This window comes from Marasmius oreades, chromosome 11, assembly GCF_018924745.1.
Source record: "Marasmius oreades isolate 03SP1 chromosome 11, whole genome shotgun sequence".
Lineage (NCBI taxonomy): Eukaryota > Fungi > Basidiomycota > Agaricomycetes > Agaricales > Marasmiaceae > Marasmius > Marasmius oreades.
In genome coordinates, this window is record NC_057333.1 from 1,489,489 (window position 1) to 1,509,216 (window position 19,728).

Sequence of the window (19,728 nt, forward strand, 5' to 3'; positions counted from 1 at the left end):
CTAGCAGGGTTGCCCTTATATTGACGGTCTACCTTGGTAGATGAGCATGGGTTTATTACTCAAACCACTATACTCCTGTTGCCAAAACACAATCCTATACCTGTTCTGACTGCATGAGCAAATTCTGGGGGACGCCAGCCATTTCAGGGGTTTAACCTGAGTGAAATGATGCCCCCAGCTTCACAGCAGGTGGAAGGAACACCGAAGAAGAGCACTGAGGAGGAGGAGGCAACAAGGGTACGACTTCATCAACGCCGAATACCATCTATACACTGAATTACACCTCGCAGCATCATAGATTATTAGGGGCCTATAATGAGAAGTTGAGTCAAGCGGTACACCTCAAGCTTGCACAAGAGGCAGATCGTTCCACTGGCACCCCTTGCAACTGTAATCGTGGTCACCACCGAGCTGTCAAGTGTCTCGAATGTCGAAACCTTCCCCTGCTCTGTCAAGCATGCTGGGTTGACCCTCATAGGTACAATCCACTCCATTGGGCGTCGGTCTGGAGCACTGAGGGATACTTCATTAAACACAACATCTCCACTCTTGGTTACTCCATCCCTCTCAGTCATCGTGGCAGTGAACATTTTATTATTGCAAATGTTAATGACTAAGCAACAAGGGTTGCATTTTGCGGTTGTGAACAGGGAAGGGACATGGATAAGTGGATGCAGCTGTTCATGCTCGATCTCTTCCCGTCTACTGTCACCGAGCCCCAGTCAGTGTTCACATTTGAACTGTTATACCATTTTGAGATGCTCGTCACTCAAGCCCAAATCAACACATTTCAGTTCATAAAATCTATATGGTTATGAACTGATAACATATTCATGGGAGATGTTCCAGTAAGCTGCTGTCCAGCTACATTGTATATATACTGACTGAGTTCTTGTCAGGACCTCTACAAGCAACTCAACAATGTGTTTCATATTTGGACCCTTATTGGGGCTGAACAGACTGCAGGAGAACATCACCAAGTAATCGAAGGTTTGTCACAGAAGAGCTTGGTCATCCTTTGTCCTGCATGCCCACATCCTGGGTTGAACATGGAGAAAGGCTGGGAGAAGGCACCGCTTCAATTACAGTTAGTAGTCACTCAATATTACCAGGTTGTTCTCTAATGGATTTCAAGGCATCTGTATCAAACATGGTTGACACTGGATGGCAATTTTCAGGCCCATCATTTCGCCAAAAAGAACGCAGATCAGAATGATGTTTCCATCTGGGGGGGGGGGGAGGTTATTATCCTATATACTCCACTTACCTGGATCGGTGTGGTTTTACGGATGCTTCATCAATTGAGGTGCGCATAACTTACATACTCTTTTCTTTTGTTCATCAAATTGACTATCACTTGTCAGAAATCGATCTGTGGTCACCTTAATTCCATCAACAAACAGAATAAAGCCAAATTCAAGAATATGGACATCAGTGGAATTGTGAACTGTCAATGCTGCCACGTTTTTGTACGATCCTCTGTAGATTTAAAGTGCGGCGAGCGGTAAGTGGGTTACATGATACTCCTTGTGAAAGACCCCACTCATGTCAGTATCAGATGGATATCTGTGGATGAATGCCTCAGGCGAGGCCTCACACAGACACTCCCTCACGAACCAGACAAGAAGGTTGGGCAGATTGTGGTCAGTTATGACTCCATGTGCTCTTAACCATCCTCTAGATTGATTTTAATATCATAAGGCCCCGGCTTTTGACTCACAGAAAACATCAACGAACTCGTGATACTCCATAGGAATACGTGCAAGATCCTCATCAGATAAATCCGAGGCTCTTCCGGTCACCGACTTTTCTGTTGTGTCTACCATCTGCATGGTATAAGATCGCGCACTTGATTGCTTTGTAGTGTTCAAGTAAGCACGAGCAGAGATGATGGAAACCAGCGGAGTCGAGTTGGAAGGAGCATTAAGAAGATCTGCATAGGAGTAAATAGGCTCAAAAGGAAAGTGAGAAGTTTTAGAAGCGTAGTGGAGTTTAGCCTGTTGGCGTTTGCTCAGGCCCGCCAGAATGGGTTTGTCTGAGTCCTTGACAGAGGGAGTCGGACAGTCGGCCAGATTTGGAAGCATGTTGGTTCGGAAAGTGATACTGTTTTCAGACCAGTCAATCAACGGATTGTAGCAGTTGAACCAGTTGTATTCCAGAACTAAGTTGCAAGTAGAATCTAGAGAAGTGATGTAAAAGTCGATTAGAATGGTTTTGCCTGTAGAGAACTTCATCGGAAGCAAGGCGGAAGACGTAATAACAGAGCTGATGGAACTGTCGAGTAATCGTAAAGATATAGGTGAAATAGGTATTGTTTATCAATAAAGCAATGGGAAGAACCAGAGTCCACTAGGGCCAAGAAATTATATGTATCGGAGGTAAGAGGAACCATAAGCGAATTAGAAGAAGAGAGCACAGCTGTGTTGAGTGTAACCTCAGGATAGACACAATCCGGTGCAGTGCAACTCTGTCATGAACTGAACCAGGAGTAGTACCTGCCGCCGACTTTTCCTCCTATATGGTCAACTGCGGTTGGACTCGGCGTACGATCAAGGGAGATATCATGTGAAAGAGGTCGATTCATAGGAGAGTACTCCTAATCTTAGAGAGGGGGTCATTGGTATAGGAGTACAACCCCTTCTACTAGGTAGGTATATAAGGAGTACTTAGTGGTAGATATTTCCCTAGAATTTGATCTTCTTTGTCCTTTGTCCTCTATCCTTTGTCTTCCTTTATATCCTTTCCTATCCTTACCTTTTGCCTCTGCTCCATTCACTCTGTCACTCGACGTCGTCCAGGTCGCCTTTATTAGGGGACTCGCTGTCTAATCGTAGTCCAGACTTGTCCTAGAGTCCCTTCTCCAGTGTTAGAGTACAGGATGGGGTACGCATGGACTAGGTTACAGGTATGTGGTACACTACATTGGTGTACGTTGGGTACTGTCTATCGTATGCTCTCGTTGTCATTGGAGTACCAACCTGTGAGGGTATGGTCCTCATCGTAGGATGCTCTCATTGTCGAAGGTCTACTCTCGTTATAGGAGTACGGTTTGTCGTATGGCTCACCACATGATTCACGGATATTCACGATACCAGACATCATCATTATTCATTCTCCTTGGTCGCCAGCTCTTGTCATCCTCTATTGCCGATAGGCCCATAGGATGGTCCACCAGCATTAGTCTGGAGTATGATCTCGTAGTAGGTCAGAGTACCCGGGTTTGGTACCCCTCGGAGTATGCCCTACGTGGGTGTTGGGTTGTTTTAGGCGTATGCTATCCTCAGCGCCAGGGCTCAAGGCCCGGCATATGCATAGGTGGTTCACCCTCCTGACACTTATCAAGCAACCGTGAATAGTTTATTGAGGTGTTGTCCCCCTGTAAGAATTCATACATCCTCCTGTTAAGCTCTGCTGACATTATCAGCATCTTGCCTCCAGGTTCGCAAACTGATATCTGCCCATTTCCCCAAGTGCCATGGTATCCATCCAAGTTGAGTGAAGACATAGAAACTAGGTTGTTGTTAAATGTCAGCATATGTCTGACGTTAACCAAGTCAACTTGTTTTGTAGGATTCTTTGACCATAGCGCTTGAGCCGTTTGTCCTCTGCCATCAGTATTCTGGTAATCGGTAAACAACTGTTTATTTTTCCAGCAATGATCTGATGCTCCAGAGTCCATATAGGTTTGTATCGAGTTCATCAAAATTGTTAAGGACGTGCGGAATGACTCGGAACCAAACGGAACCAAAGGGAGAAACAATAAGATAAGATATAAGATATGTACTGAAGGATATACTAAAAGAGGAATGATCTAAGATGAAGAGAGGAAAGAAACAGAGTTGATCGGAGTGTGTCAGAGAGTGACGAGGAGAGTGAAGGAGGTTGAAGAGAATGACGGAGTCTTGACAGTAGCCGAAGTTATTGGACAACGGCTCCCTGAGTTGAACTGCCTTAGACCAGGTCACTGGGAAACCAGAGTTGAGTTTAATTCTAAAGAATGTAACTACTAAGTCGTACATCTTATATAGGATAGAAATGTACAAGGTCTGAGACGGATCCAATAGTCGGATCTGTATTCGGACTGCCAACTCCCAAGCCAATAGTCTAGGCTTTAATGGGTAGTATGGAGATTAAGGTAAGTGGAGTAAGTAAGAATAGAATGAAGTGATTGCGACACGTCAGTCCGGATCGGTCCGGCATGGATGTAACAGAAATGGAAATGTTATTGGAGGCGCAGAAATTGCAAGAGGCCTTGGGGATAAGTTTTACTGGTACATGTATGTCCTCTCCTTCAAGTTCCTCCTCCCCCAAGCCTTTGTCCTCCTCTAGATTGGAAGGGTGTACGAAGTCGTGGCTAGGGTCGTATGCATTAGGTTGAGCAATTTTCGGTTCAGGGAGGTTCGACATACCAGTAGTATCGGTGTTAAGCATGTAAGTGTCAGCAGGAGTCGAGACTGCATTTCCATTTGCCATCGCAGGAGAAGATGTATTCAATGTATTCGTTGAAGTTGATACGTTCGCTTTCACCTTCACTCGTTCCTGATGTGCTTTAACGAATTCCTCTCTAGGCTCTAATCCACTTGTGAACTTCCATCCGCTAGGGTTCTGACCCTCATTTCCGCTGCCTTTAGGCCAACAATCTGGTTTATAGTGACCTCGCCTGCTGCATAGGTCGCAAATTTTCAGACCTCTGGTAGTTGGGCTAGTCTTGGCATTAGTAGTAGCCATAAGAGCCTTCACTTTGGCCTTGTCGCCCTCACATTCGATACAGTAATGTGACTTAGTTGACTATGCTACAAGGTTCTTTTTGCACTTTAAACAGTGCTACGGAGCAATATTTATGGTATTAAGAACTAGAGTGGGCCTGAATTGCTAGTTAAAGCTAGTGCTGCTAGTAGAATGTGCTGTAGGCGCAGCTAGACCAGTTAGAGAGAGCCGTAGATCGTGTCAGAAAACTGTATGACCGTTCGAAACCTGTAGAACACCATGAGCAGAGGACTTAAGCGGTAATTCACCAAGTTCTACTCTCTACATTCTACTATGCACTAGCATATCAAGGGATTGTACTATTAGGAGACTTGTAGTCTTCACAGAACCGTTCGTAGCAGAACTTAACAGAGTCAAAAGACCTTCATACTAGGAGTACCTACTTCTACAGGGGGTTTAGTTGACAAGAAATCAGACATAAGACCACACAGACTAGGAGAAATTGGATATGACTGTAGATTGAGTCCTGATCCAAGGAACAGACCAAAAGACCTGATACAGATCCCAGATCACAGATAGAGTACCTAGGAACCAGGCAGGAATGAACAATGGATCTTGGAGTTTGCACTGTTCATGTGCTACGGCAATTTGGAACTCTGGATCCATATGCTGGAGCTACTTGGACACACAAAGTCCATATAATTTGATAATGTTGAAATGCAGGATAAGGTCTGTAGGCAGGAAATACCATATGGTACACCTATGTAGGTCCATTCTACATGCTGAAACAAGAATGAAGAACAGTCCAGACTGGTCCAAAACATATGATTTGAATATGGAAAAGCTCCATAGACAAGATTCTGCACATGTAGCGGTCCCTAGCAAGAAGATTTCGCATGGATTCATGGCTACGGTGCATTATTTTTAGAGATGAAACAAGTAGAGATAGGATTACCAAGCTAGCGTAGAAGTAGTATAAAAGCAGCTCATGTATCCATAGATAAAAAAGTACTACCCATGTGTAGGAAAGTCCTGAGCGAGTTGCCGATGGGTAACTGCTCTTGACACCCAATAGAGAGATTTGCCCTGTCTTTGTGCAGTGAAATGATAAGATTTGATTTGAACATACAAGACCGTCGAGGTCAAAAACTTGAGAACTATCCATCCGTAGGCCGCCGAGGTCTTGATTACTGTTTTATGATCTGCCGAGGGTCTTAGTGTTGATGTCCGCTGAGGACTTAGTTTTTGTGTCCATTGAGGGCAATAGTCTCCAATGTTTCGAATTAGTCTTACCATAGACGAAATTCATAGTCCCACTTAGTCCACTGGACAATAAACAGAGCCCCTGCAAACCCTAGAATCCCCGTAGCTGTGGTGTTTTACACTTGCAGTTGCACAGTGATTTTATAAGACCTTCATACAATATTGAGACTGTGATCTTGTGCATAACCTTTGCCAAGCAGTCCACCCTTGCAATCTTTCCTGGTGTGTAGAGTTATTGATAGACTTTACATGGAGGTTTACTAGTTTTTGGGTTGATTTAGTGTTGGTGCTACTTCTGTAGCTCTGATATTAGGTTGACTCTTGAGTGGTATATTTCGCCCATTAATGGTGTGCTTCGCGTTTGATCCATCTGGATTTGAGGTGGGTAATTGCATCGCTGCTTGACAATCCGGGTACACTGGTCATGATGTTGTCCCATTCTTCAGGGAATGAATCTAACAAGATGGAATGGAACTAAACATTGGAAATGACAGCCCCAACTTCCAATAGTTCCGCATGTGTCCAGTATGTTCATCAAAATCCTCCCCATTGATCATCCTCTTGTTACGCAGCTGCTTTTCCTTGATAGCTATCAGCTCCTCCGATTTGACGTCGAATTCACGGCATATTCCTGTCCAAATGACGCTGGCCCAGGTCATATGTTCATCATCAATGCCTACTGTGACAGGATCGACAATGTTGGAAATGATAATGCTGGCCATGAACCAGTCTCTGGCCTTCCACTCCTCAATTGATGGCGTAGTACTGTATAAAGGGGTAGGCTCCACTGGAGTGGATGGTAGCGATTGAGCAGTATCGCAATATAAATCAGAAAAGACTTTAGAGATGCATATTTGTACAATTTTAACACTTATGAGTTATAAATTATGGGATTAACAGGAATAGAGTGAGCCCACACTTCTTTCTAGTTAAAGCATGAGCCTCTACAAGAGACTTTATCCGTACAAACTGTACAAAATTAGGAAAGATGAGAGACTTTGCTGAAGTTCAGAAAACTGTATGAACTTTGGGAAGCAGCCATTTAAAAACCTTCGTTCTTTTATTGGAAGGCCTCATCTTACTCCTGGAATGCTCATAGCAAATATAGGGATTTTATTATACACTTTATTGAAACTTCAATGAAGTCTGGTTGGACTGCTCAGATATATGGAATTCTCAGATATAGGATCCAAACAAAGATAAAGGAAGGAACATCCGATTCTCATGAACGGAAAACAGAAAGAATAGGAATTTCTCGGAAAACCAAGGAAACACGGACTTCAGCGAAGTGCACATGGTATTTGATTTCAAGAGAGAAACCTTGGGGACAGGGCCTAGGATCGAGGCTAGATCTTCTCCAAAAGGAATAGAACAGGAACAGGAAGAATGGATACACCTGAAACAGGGACCCGTTCCCTAGAGAATGCGGATATGTTGGGTACTTCGGCGAAGTCAAGTCCCTACATCGCAACCAGGATATAAGGGACAGATATTCAGTTTAATATTCGATTTGGCACTTCAGCATATAAAACTCTTGTATTATACCTGATTAAGTGAGTTTCTATTCGACTGAAAGGGATTTCATTATGATTTACCAGTTTCACACACATTTTGGACTTTTACTATTATTTATTAGAAAAACCGTATATAAGGTGGGCAGGAAAGAGGGATTTTCCCTAGCAACCTACAAGAGAAGACGCAGTTCACCTACTAGGATTCACTCGAGATTTGACCTTTGCCCCACTCTTCACTGAAGTTTGGTGTTCTGTGTTTGAAAAGATAGATTAGATTATTGCAATTGAATTTGGTATTGGCATATTGTCTTGAAATTGAACTCTGGATATTGAAGTCAATTTGGACTTATATTGAATTTGGATTGCTATTGTCTAGTTTGGATATTGAACTTGGAACCAAACTTCGGCAAAGACTTGTAAAGCTTTGTTGAAAAGTCAGATATTGAATTTTGGGATTTGTGAATCGTATTGTCACTTGATTATAGTGAAAGAACCTTGATTTAAACTTCTATAAAACCAAAGATCCCCCATATTCTATCTTTTCTGGTGCCTCTTAGTGAAAGCTAAAGCCTTAAGAATACCAACCTCCACCCCATACACTTGTGTGCACTCTTCTTGGTTTGGTTTGGGTTTGCGCACTTCATGCTTGAGGTGTGTTTGCTAGCCATATTTAGTGGTGTTACACAATGTTATTAGCGGCTGGACTTGTACTGACATTCAGATCAGGGGGTAGTCTGAGGCGGGGTAACGATAACAGAAGGAGTTGGTTTGTATGTAGAGGGTCTGAGAGTAGTACCATCGAGGTAACCGCCCAACCCTTTTGAGCTGACTTGGAAGATTACTTCCCATTTGAATGTGATCCAGTTTTTACGACTGACCAAACATTTCTCTTCGACAAATACCAGGATTGATGGAGTACTATAGGATGCTGACATTATGTCAAGGGTGCACTAGGGCGACTGAGGTGAACTTCTGTTTTGTTTCTGATTAATCTCGTTGTAGTGATCACAGAACAATACATCTCATAATCTGTTGTAGTGAGAACTCAGTGTGATGAAACGTCAACTATATATAACAGTACTGTACCTGTTGTAGCGAGAACTGTACGAGATAAATAAGTATGGTATATGTAAGAATATATGCTGGGGCTCACCTCAGTACAACGAAACATCAACTGAGGGAGCTAGCGTGATATGTGTAAAGTATATAAGGAAAGTAAAAGTAAATAGAGTGAAATTCTAAAGGACCAAACAGGAACCGGAACCTAACTGCAGTGTGGCTGAAGTGGCTGTGCTGGAGGGCGAAGTACTAAGTTCAACATGCACAATGGTGCATGACTCACTTTGATTAGGACTTTTGAGTTAGGTAACTGAGCAGAGTTCATCATTCTGATGCTGTGTTACATACATGCCGGACCGATCCGGACCGACGTGTCACAATCACTTCATCCTATTCTTACTTACTCCACTTACCTTAATCTCCGTACTACCCATTAAAGCCTAGACTATCGGCTTGGGAGTCGGCGGTCCGAATGCGGATCCGGCTATTGGATCCGTCTCGGACCTTGTACATTTCTATCCTATATAAGATGTACGACTTAGTAGTTACATTCTTCAGAATTAAACTCGACTCTGGTTTCCCAGTGACCTGGTCTAAGGCAGCTCGACTCAGGAAGCCGTTGTCCAATAGCTTCGGCTACTGTCAAGACTCTGTCATTCTCTTCAACCTCCTCCACTCTCCTCGTCGCTCTCCGACACGCTCCGATCAACTCCGTTTCTTCCCTCTCTTCATCTTAGATCATTTCTCGTTTAGTATATCCTTCCGTACATATCTTATATCTTATCTTATCGTTTCTCCCTTCGGTTCCGTTCGGTTCCGAGTCATTCTGCACGTCCTTAACATGCTGCCTGGAGGTGGGCTGAGCAGCCAGTGTTGGTCTAACTTGGTCTGATCAGCATCTGATAGGTTGCTGAACAGGCAGGTTGAACTGAACGTGACTCTCCAGTCAATGGTCAGACACCTGTCATATACTTATCAGACAGGCCTAGAACTATAATGGGTAACAAAGAAGTTCAGCAAGGGCTTTAGACCACAAAAAGCTAGTTCGTCTGTTTGTAATAGGATATGGAATCTACATGTTATTCTAGGGTAGAATTAGCTATAGTAGCTAATTACCATTGTCGTTGTTGTTGTTGTCATCATACCAACCATCATCATTGTCATTGTCATTGTCATCATCATCATTGAACTCAAGCATCAACTCAAGTTTTTCCAACAGTTCACATTCTTTGTCCAGCTTGACCTCAGTGACTGTAGATCACTGAGGTGTTCGAGTATGTAATCATATACTATATACGGTGTACGGATATAACGGACTCTCAGGTGTTCAACACTCCCCCTCGAGAGGACAACTAACTAAAATTAAGGCCCAACATAGATGCAAAACGTACGAATTTTGCCCTAGATAACGATTTTGTAAATGTATCGGCAATCATAAGATCTGTGGGGACATAGGATAAGGTGATCTGATTCTGGGAAACTGTCTGGTGGATCCAATGGAAATGAACGTCGATGTGTTTTGTACGTGCGTGAAAAGTGGAATCTTTGGACAATCGGATCGCACCCTGGTTGTCACAATACAAATCCATTGGTTCGGATCCGGTCTGTTCGTTCGGTAGGATTGGTCTGAGTTCGAATAGTAATTTGTTGAGCCAGATAGCTTCCTTTCCGGCATGTGTTAAAGCAACGTATTCCGATTCGGTACTCGAAAGGGTAACGATGGGTTGCTTCTTTGTACTCCAAGAAACTGCACTGCATCCAATAAAAAAGGCAAATCCTGAAATGGAATGACAGTGCGTGTTTGATGCCCAATCGGCATCTGAGTAACCAGATAGGTATAAGCGGTTTCCTCCGAGTTCTAGTCTGACATTACGAGTTCCTTTCAGATAATGGAATACTCGTTTTGCGGCATGGAGATGAGTCGTTCGAAGTGATTCTAAGTATTGGGATAGGGTATTTACAGCGAATGTAATGTCGGGACGAGTCATAATGCTGGCATACATGAGTGAGCCTATAGCTTCATGGTAAAGGGATTTTTCGGTTATTGTAAGTGACTGTGGCGATACGGAAGGGGATTTGAGGCTGAGGTCAAGCCCAGGTTCCATGGGTGTGTCTGCAGTGCGAGCGTCCTGTAAATCCATACATAGGACAATCTGATCAATGTAGGCATGCTGATCTAAATAAATTTTGCGCGTTTCGTGATTTCAGGATGAGCTCATGCCTAGGAACCAGTTGAAGGGACCAAGATCCACAAGTTCGAAATGCTCGCCAACCTGTTTCTTAGCAGACACATTAGTTTCCTTGGAATTGGCAATGAAGACAAAGTCGTCAGTTGCGCTGGCGATTATACTCCATACAGCGCCGTCAAACTTGTAGTATACGGCTTCGTCTGTGTGGCATTTTGTATATCTCATTGTTCCACATATCTTTTCTTCCTTCGCTCGGGTCCACTCATGTGCGCCCTGTTTCGTTCCATACAACGACTTTTTGAGCCTGCATACAACATGTTTCCCATTTAGGTGAGCAGGGACGGTTTTGAATTCAGCGTAATGAGGTGGCAGTTCCATGTAGATCTTTTGATCCGGAGGTAACATACCATACAGGTAGGCATTCTTCACATCTCCATGGTCAATTTCGGCACATAGACTGGTGGCGATGGCGAGTAGTGTCCGAATTGTGGCCAGTCGTACAGTTGGTGCAAAGGTATCCTTGTAGTCCACTCCGAACTTCTGGGTAAATCCTTTTGCAACTGCTCTGACTTTGTATTTGGCTACATTTCCGTCAGAATCGCGTTTTCGTCGTAATACGCACCTTGAGCCTACAAGATTTACTCCTTTGGGTAGCTCGACAAGCTCCCATGTGTTCATTTTCTCGATTTGGTCGTACTCGGCTTGGAACGCTGGCCTCCAAAGTTTCGATTCGGGACCGTTTAACACTTCGTCTACCGTTGGTTCATCCTCCACTGCTACCATAGCCTCTTCTATCATCTCATTTAGGTCAAACGACACTCCCCCTGGTTCTAGGGTGATGTCGTCATTTGCGATAATGGGTGAAGTATACCATTCAAGAGTCAACCTAATATCAGAGCTACGGAAGTAGCACCAACACCAAATCAACCCAAAAACTAGTAAACCTCCATGTAAAGTCTATCAATAACTCTACACACCAGGAAAGATTGCAAGGGTGGACTGCTTGGCAAAGGTTACGCACAAGATCACAGTCTCAGTATCGTATGAAGGTCTTATAAAATCAATGTGCAACTGCAAGTGTAAAAACACCAGACTCGATCTCGGGCGAAGAAAGCTGCCGTAGCCTCCGATTCCGAGGCTAGGGTGGCTGATCAGTCATCTGAGCCTTCACCATCCCGAGTCAAGGGGAAACGCAAAGGTTAAGGGTTCGATTCTAATCGCCCTGGAACCTCCGTAGACGATCTCTGGACGTCTTAGGCCCCTTCACATGTCTTTCCTGAACGTTGGATCGGAGAAACTTGTAGTGAGTTTTGGCTTCTTTTCTTGATTCACTAGATACTGACACCGTAGCATAGATATGGACTTGCAATTTGACTTCAAGGAAGCTACATTGAGCTTCAAGTCGATTGTTGCTGCTGGACGTTCTGTTTCCTTTGTGAGTTTCGTCTCATCTATTATGTTTCATCTTATTTTAATTCGTATCTAGTTTGATCGCCTCTCTCCATGCAATCGATGCACGTATTTTGGATATGCAGATTGTCGCCCAATCTGGGCTCCAAGTGGCAAAACCGGTCGTAGACCAACCTGCCAGCGATGTTTTTCAGGCAAACAAAAGTGCTTGTACTTTGATTCCAATGACTCTCGTACTGGAGCGAAGAAGATTGAGATTGCTTTGAGCAACAACATCCGTAAGTGTCTCATTTCTTCCATAGACCATATCTAACCGATGTTTTAGTTCTTGCCAAGATAGTTCACTGTCTTCAGCGCGAGTTCAAGGCGTTTGACCAAGCTCGAAGGGCTCAAATCGCAGCTTACGATTCTGGCCGGCTCATCTGGCAGGATATCCAAGAGAGTCAACGCCTGCTACGGGCCGCTGGTCGTGATCCAGTAGAAGTTTTGAAGGGTCTTCAAGACGATGAAGACTTCAAAATGACTGCAGATCAAGTCAAGGCTCTCGGTGAGGTCCTTGGCTGGCCCATTGCTAGTAGCTCGGCTCCTGTGGTCACCGACAATCTACACTCACCTCCTATCGAAGATGAGACTGAGGAGTCTGCTCCTCTTCAATCTACGGTTTGTAACTCTTCTTTCATTTCTTCTAATTTATGTTTCTTATCATTTCTTCTAGGAACCCCTGCCTTCATTACCTGAAGAGATTTTAGTTCCCGTAGCCGCTCCTGCACCAGAGCTCGAAGTTCCTGGGGAGGCAGAGGAGGAACAGGATCAGAGTTCTCCTTCAAAACCTTCAGTTGAACCCGTGAGTCCTTCATTTTATTCCTATTATTTCAACTTCTTATAACTGCTAGGCTGAGCCTATGGGTGCCATGCTCATTGATGATGAAGCAGAGGAAGCCGTAAGTTCCTCTCTATTCTCTGTAGATTGAATCTAACTTTCTTTTCTTAGAGGACTGACCACGATTCAAGCGCTGATGAGGGAGACATTGAAGTCCCCACCAACCTCAGTAAGCGTAGAATGAAGCGCAAGCTGTTCTGGGCTAAAATGCCACAAGAAGGCCAAGCTCCGAAAGAGGGCGACTTGGTAAGTTGTTTCTTCATATACCGTTCTATCTTATCACTAACATTCCCTAGAATAAGGACTTCTACGGGATTGATTTGTTTGTGTTACTAAGGACAGATTCGGTTTCTCTGCCTTATATCTTGTCATATCTTGTTTGTATCCATAGCCTACAATTACTGTAGTTTTCTTGTCTTTTGGTATTGGACTTGTATTGGACGTCTAGCCCTCATTATCTTGTATTTTGGCACACGCTACGGTGCCTAAATTCTTCTTTTGTATTTCTAATTTCATATCTTGTATTTCAATCAAAACTTGTTTGATTTGCATACTGCGTGGCTGAGATCCAATAAGTCCAACTTAAAACTCTAATTGCTAAGTTAGTCTCATCAGCCGTAGCTCACATATCTCTATGCTCGGAGTTAGATGAATCTATCCATAGCACATTGTTCAATCATTCCTATCGCTATGCATCTCTTGTGTAGGTTCTCGCTTATAAGTTTTTTCTAAGCGATGATTATCTTTTCAGGATCCATAGGTACACCCGTATGTTCATGTAGGTGTTCAAATCGCAAAACTTGAATCTACGGTCAAATTTTCAGGAACCTAAGGTACCTCTCCCCCAAACAAATGAGCAGTCAACTCCTGTTGACTAGATGTTGGATCCGGGAGTCCTTCAGGACCATAAGGTAGAGAAAGTCATCTACAGCTGGATAGTAGAGCGTAAAAGGTATAAAAGGTTGACTGTAGATAGTCAATTCTTCACTACCCAGCTCTACCAGCATTTGTAGTAACCAATTCTCAACTCTTACATTCTCATATCATTTTAAACATGTCCACTCGTACCGAATTCGTCCCCACCAAAATCTGGGTTGAACGCGCTGCTCCGATTGTTGAACAAGTCAGCCAGTTGCGTCCCTATGCTAACAAGCTGTCCGCCGAGCTGTTCACCAAACAGCTTCTCGACGTTGTGGTACGTTCAGCATCACTCTCTATCTCTGGTTCATTGTAATGCTTCTGCTGTAGGTTCAGACCAAGCTCCAAAGCTACCAGTCTGCCAAAGACGATGTTGCATTTGATCTTTATCGCAACGTTGTCGAGATGGTCACCGCTGACATCAAGCAGTTCTCCCTCGATAAGAGCGTTGACTTTGCGAAGGCCAAGTCCTTCTACGTCGAGATGTGCGCTGTGCGCAACAAGGCATCTGCTATCAAGCGCAAGAATGTAAGCTCTTATTTTATTAATCTTTCTAATTTTTGATATTGACTTCGCCGTAGGGAGCTAGCTCTTCTCGCAACGAAGCTACTATCGAAATCTCTGATACTGAAGAAGCAAACACTAAAGTAAGCCCTCCAGTTCGTTCTAAAGTTATCTATGGCTCAATCCTATTACCAGAATGACGACTTCAAGATGAAGGACGCCACCAAAGGTAAAGATCCTATGAAAATTCGCATTTCCAAGAAGAAAGAGGTCCATAGATCGCTTTATTTGTTTCATATAAATCATTTCTAATCTTTCCGTAGATTGAAACAAAGCCTGCTAAGAAGGCTCGTATCGATAAGGCAGGCGTAGACCTTACACCTGAATCTGAGGGTGAGTGTCCACCTTGGGACTGTCCTCTCTTTATTCGTGGCCGTAGCATCACTTATGACAACGTGTTGGACAGAGGAGAGAGAAGAAATGCAGAGAGTCTACACATCTCTCTGTACTCAAGGTCATAGCCAGCATGCCGGCCCATTTTGGTATGGACTCTCTATCTGCATCCGACCTCGCCGCCATTCAGACCCTCCTCCATACGGAGGTCAATGCATTGACCTTTTCAATCCTTCACCAAGGAGCAGCATACCGGGCAGCCTACGAAAAACTCGTTGAGGCAAATCAGCTAGTCCTTTCCCACCTCGCCCTTTCCATCAAACAGTCAGCTACGTCGACTTCAGCACAGGAGAGGTCTACAAACCAGCCTACTGAGGCGGATGCAGGTGCTCCTATGGAGTCTATTCAGTAGTGTATCCTTCCGTAGATCACTCTATAACAATGGCTGGCTGTAGCGATCAACGGTGTCCGCTCCTTTCACTGTCATTTCATATACTTGTGCACTAGTTAGATTTTATTAAAATCTAACTGGATTTTTCGGTTTCATACGTTCAGTCAGATCTGAGAAAATCTAACTTTCTTCTTAGTGGACCTAGTGGCTCTTACTGGATCGTCCATTGGATCCTCAGATTCGCTAGGTAGCTCAATTTCATTATCATTTTCTGCCGTAGCTGAGGCATTACCATTCAGCCTCAGGCTTTGAGCTTTGTCAAAGATGTAATCCACTCCAAGTTCGTACTTAGTTGGTTCATCTTCGTTAGCCATGGCTTCTAACTCATCTTTAGATAGCTGAATTAAATCTTTTATTTCCATAGGAAGGTCAATGTGGTATCGCACCATGTGAGGTAGGATGCAAAAAGCTCCGTATTTTCCCTGTAGCAATGTTCCATCCATTTCCGCTAAGATATAAGAGCCACCTTTAGTACGTCGAATGACTATGCAGGGCCCAAAGTATCTAGGGAACATTTTCCTATCCAAGTTCTTTTCAATAGCAGTATTCCGTACTTGAACCAAGTCCCTGGGTTCAAAGTTTAAGGGTTTTATAGTGTGCATATATTCCCATTCGTACTTGATCAAGTGTCTACGCTTTTCTTCTGTAATTCTATCTCGCATAGCTGTTACATGCGTTCTATGTTTAGCTAGAGCTTGCGCTCGAAATCCAATCAACTCTTCTCGTGATAGAAACCTATTGGGTAGTTTCACTAGCCACGTAGATTCCACAATATCAAGCGGTAGTATAGGTTCTGCACCAGTAACAAAGAAGTAGGGGGAGCAACCTAGGTCTTTCCTAGTTGTTACTCTATCCGCCCACAAAATATGCTTCAAAAACCAGTACCATTTCGCAAGGTCTCCAGCTACGGCTTTCAAAAGTGCGCTCTCTCAATCTTTCCGTTTGCTTGAGAATTGTATGGTGAAATCTTAATGCTACGGACACCATATTTGTCTGTAAGCCACCTTGCCATAGCAATCATTTGTGGTGCATTATCCGTAACAACCTCCTCGGGACAACCCCATCTACTAATGATATCGTCAAAGAACCACTCTGCGAGTATTCTGGCTGTATCACTTTGAATAGCCCTTGCTTCGGACCATCTGGATAGTGCACATCGTCCGTGAACAATCAGTTTACAACTGTTGCTAGCGGGAGTCATACTCAAAACATCTACATGGATCACTTGGAACAGCGATGGGGTGTGAGTAACCACTGGAGGTATCCTCAAGAGATTGAGCCTTCGATCCTGGCATTCTTGACAGCTACGGACGAACCAATCTATGTCCTTGTCCATATGCAGCCACCAAAATTGTTTCTCCATGATCGACTTAGTCACAAACATTCCTTTATGTCCTAGATGATCGTGACTTGCTATGAGCATCCACATCCTCTTATCAGGAACTACATACAACCTATGTTGCGTAGAACCATCCGTAGATTGTTTGTACAGTCTCCCATCAGGGTCTAGAAAGAATTTTGATCCCAATATAATGAAACTGTTCATTTCGTTTTTAGGCAACTTGCGTACAAAATCTGCTTCGGGATCTAGGAGCCACTCTTCAATTTGTGGAACTTTCTCATCGAACTTTTTAATATCATTCGTATATTCATGCATAGGCTTATATGGATGAGAATCGTTCCAATTGTCATCTACGGCATACCATTAAGCCATATGATTTTAAACTGGGTACGCTTGTACAGGTTCGAAATACTCAAATAGAAAAGAACTTAGATAGAAAGATGTTCCCAAGGTACTTTGGACCATGCATAGTCATAAGAAGAACCAAGGGAGGATCATATATCTTGGCTGAGATGGATCGTACACTCATGAGGGGAAAATATGGCGCTTTCAGAGTGCTCCCACATGTTACACGCTATCAACCCATTGAATTACCAGAAAATATAGACAAACTCATTCATATGTCGAAAGACAAGTTGGATCAGCTTGTAGAAGAAGAAGAAGAAGAAGTCGATTATGGATCTGAAAAGGATTATATCTTTGATAGGGTCCCCAACTTATGAATAAATGAAGAACAATTAGACTTCGCTGAAGTCTGAGAAATCAAACAGTTTTAGTTGGATCGACAAACAGATCAGATTTATGGGTGCATCAAGCGCTACAAACACGAGTACAAAATTGTCCAACTAAACTGTATGGGAGTTTTGTATTTTATAAGGAAAAGAAAGGAATATTGTGAAGAGATCTAGGCAGAAACATATCCTCCCTTGGAAGTGGAAGCTACAGACTCTTTAGCCTTGCCTTTGTTGGTGAGGTCCTCTACAATGGACTCAGTATCCATGGAATTGTCAATACCTAACTTCCCAAGACGATGATTGTTGATCTCTTCGAGCTGGGCAAGGCTATACTTGTACTGGCTATGAGCATGCAAAATGGTGTGCTGAAGGGTGATGATCTCAGTCCTCAAGAAGTTGGTGATGGATAGGAGCTGTTCAGGATCGTATTTGGACATGTTGGTGAAGGGCAACAACCCTACAATGTGAAGGACTCGAGCATGACCCTCCTCACGGACACGAAGTTGCTCTTTGCTGAAGTTAGAAAGATAGAAAAGAAAAATTGACAAGATTAGCGGCATACCAGGGGTTTCCTTGGTTGTGTCAATGATAGGAGTACTCAAACGAGCCCTCTTGTGGTTAGAGACCGGTGGGACAGAAATTCCATTAGGCCCAGACTATAGCAGAAATTAATAAAAGAATATCATGAAGTCGATACTTACTTTCTTGCTCTTGGTGATAGTCATTTGTTGAAGGGTCTTGTATTTGCCAGACACCTTCGCTTGCTTGGCCTTGGGTGGTGCATGGATAGAGGCACTGACACCTTTGGACTTGGACTTGTCAATAAGGAAGAAAATATAATAAAAGATTAAAGAACGTACTTTGGCGCGGACAGGAGCACCAATAATGATCTCCATGTTGTTGTCGGACTCGACAAATGCATTGGACTTCTAAAAGAAAGGAATAACATAGTCTGCAGCAAAGTCAATAAAAGACTTACCACGAGACGTTTGGTGGGCTTCGCCTTGTTGTGGAGTTTCTCCTCGGCCTTCTGGCAGAGTTTCTCCTCGTGCTGGTTGCGAGAAACAAGGGCTTCGGCAATAGAAGCTTGATGAGCAGCATAAGATGGAATAGTCAGAGCTCCAGGCACAGCCTGAAGTTTCTCGAGTAAGGCAAAGCACTTCTGAATGAAGTCTAACGCTTCAGGATCCTTGCCGATGTGATAGTGCGACATGGAAGTAGACTGCAGCGAAGTTAACGATTATCACAGGAAATGGAAAGGTTGATAACATACCAAGCTGCTGGCGATAGAGCGAGCTCCGGCTTCGGCCAGGAAGTGACTCTTGCTATCGAGAAGGCCCTCCATTTGTTTGAGGAACCCTGGCTGGTCGTGAAGTAACACCACATGTTGGGAATCTTGTTAGACATTTTAAACGATGGAAAGAAGGAAAGATTGTTTGATAAGGATGTCCAGAATTTGAGGGACCCTTTTATACGTTCTTGGAGTCAACAGGGGTTGACATTTCTTTTGTTAGGGGGAGAGGACTCCAATTTTTCCGTGAAATTTTAAATTTTGAATGCAGATAAATTCGTGAAGTTGCCTCGACAACCTAAGAATGGAACTACACTGAAATTCGTGAAGTTGCCTCGGCGACCCAAGAATGTAAATGGAAATACTGTGTAGGGAACAGGAATGGAATGTTGGTTGCTTTAAACATTTTCAAATTTCAGACACTTGCTACACTTTAACAAAGGATTGGGATATGATAGATAGGGTCTACAGTTCTAGAGCAAGCTGGTAATTGGAAATACTACATTGAAACCCGTCTATCATCCCCTATGGAAAGATCAGAGTAAATTTTGGAGACTTCAGCAAAGTCTTGGAAAACTCACCTCTTCGGAAGTATAATTTATACTTCCTGGAAAAGAGTACCTAGCAGTGTTAGGCTCGAAGGAATAGAATCCATAGTACCCATGTTCAGGTAAATAGAGAGCGGAATCAGGGATGAAAGGAAGAAAGAAGTTAACTTCATATGCCCAAGCTTCAATGTCTCCAGGTATAGAGGCAACTTTGAGCTTAAGCAATCCAACGCTAGCCATCGCGTTGCCGAGTCGATTAAACACCTTGCATGAAGTCGGATGGAATCAATGATTATTGAGTGGACTGTGATAGATACAGCCTTAGGCAGGATCAAATAAAACGATAAACTGAAGGTATGGTCCATTGTGGTGGATAGCTACTAAGAACTGAAGTTGTATAGCCAACTCAGCTTCTCGCTCAGTAGAAAGAGGAATCTGTTGCACAATGCGATTGTCATCCTGGAAATAAGGAGGACCCCCAATTGGAGGAATAAAATTGGCGGGATATGCGTCTTCAGCGAAGTT

General features: G+C 43.5%; 1 protein-coding gene across 1 annotated transcript; it reads left to right on the forward strand.

Moving 5' to 3' along the window:
• Positions 1 to 12,089: 12,089 nt before the first annotated feature.
• E1B28_003291 (uncharacterized protein) lies at positions 12,090 to 13,429 on the forward strand (the record flags this gene model as incomplete). Its single annotated transcript, XM_043160263.1, has 8 exons — positions 12,090 to 12,167; positions 12,219 to 12,420; positions 12,468 to 12,802; positions 12,858 to 12,986; positions 13,036 to 13,083; positions 13,134 to 13,268; positions 13,319 to 13,344; positions 13,414 to 13,429. The coding sequence occupies 8 exons, from the start codon at positions 12,090 to 12,092 to the stop codon at positions 13,427 to 13,429; spliced, it is 969 nt and encodes a 322-aa protein (XP_043002219.1).
• Between the last annotated feature and the right edge of the window lie 6,299 nt (positions 13,430 to 19,728).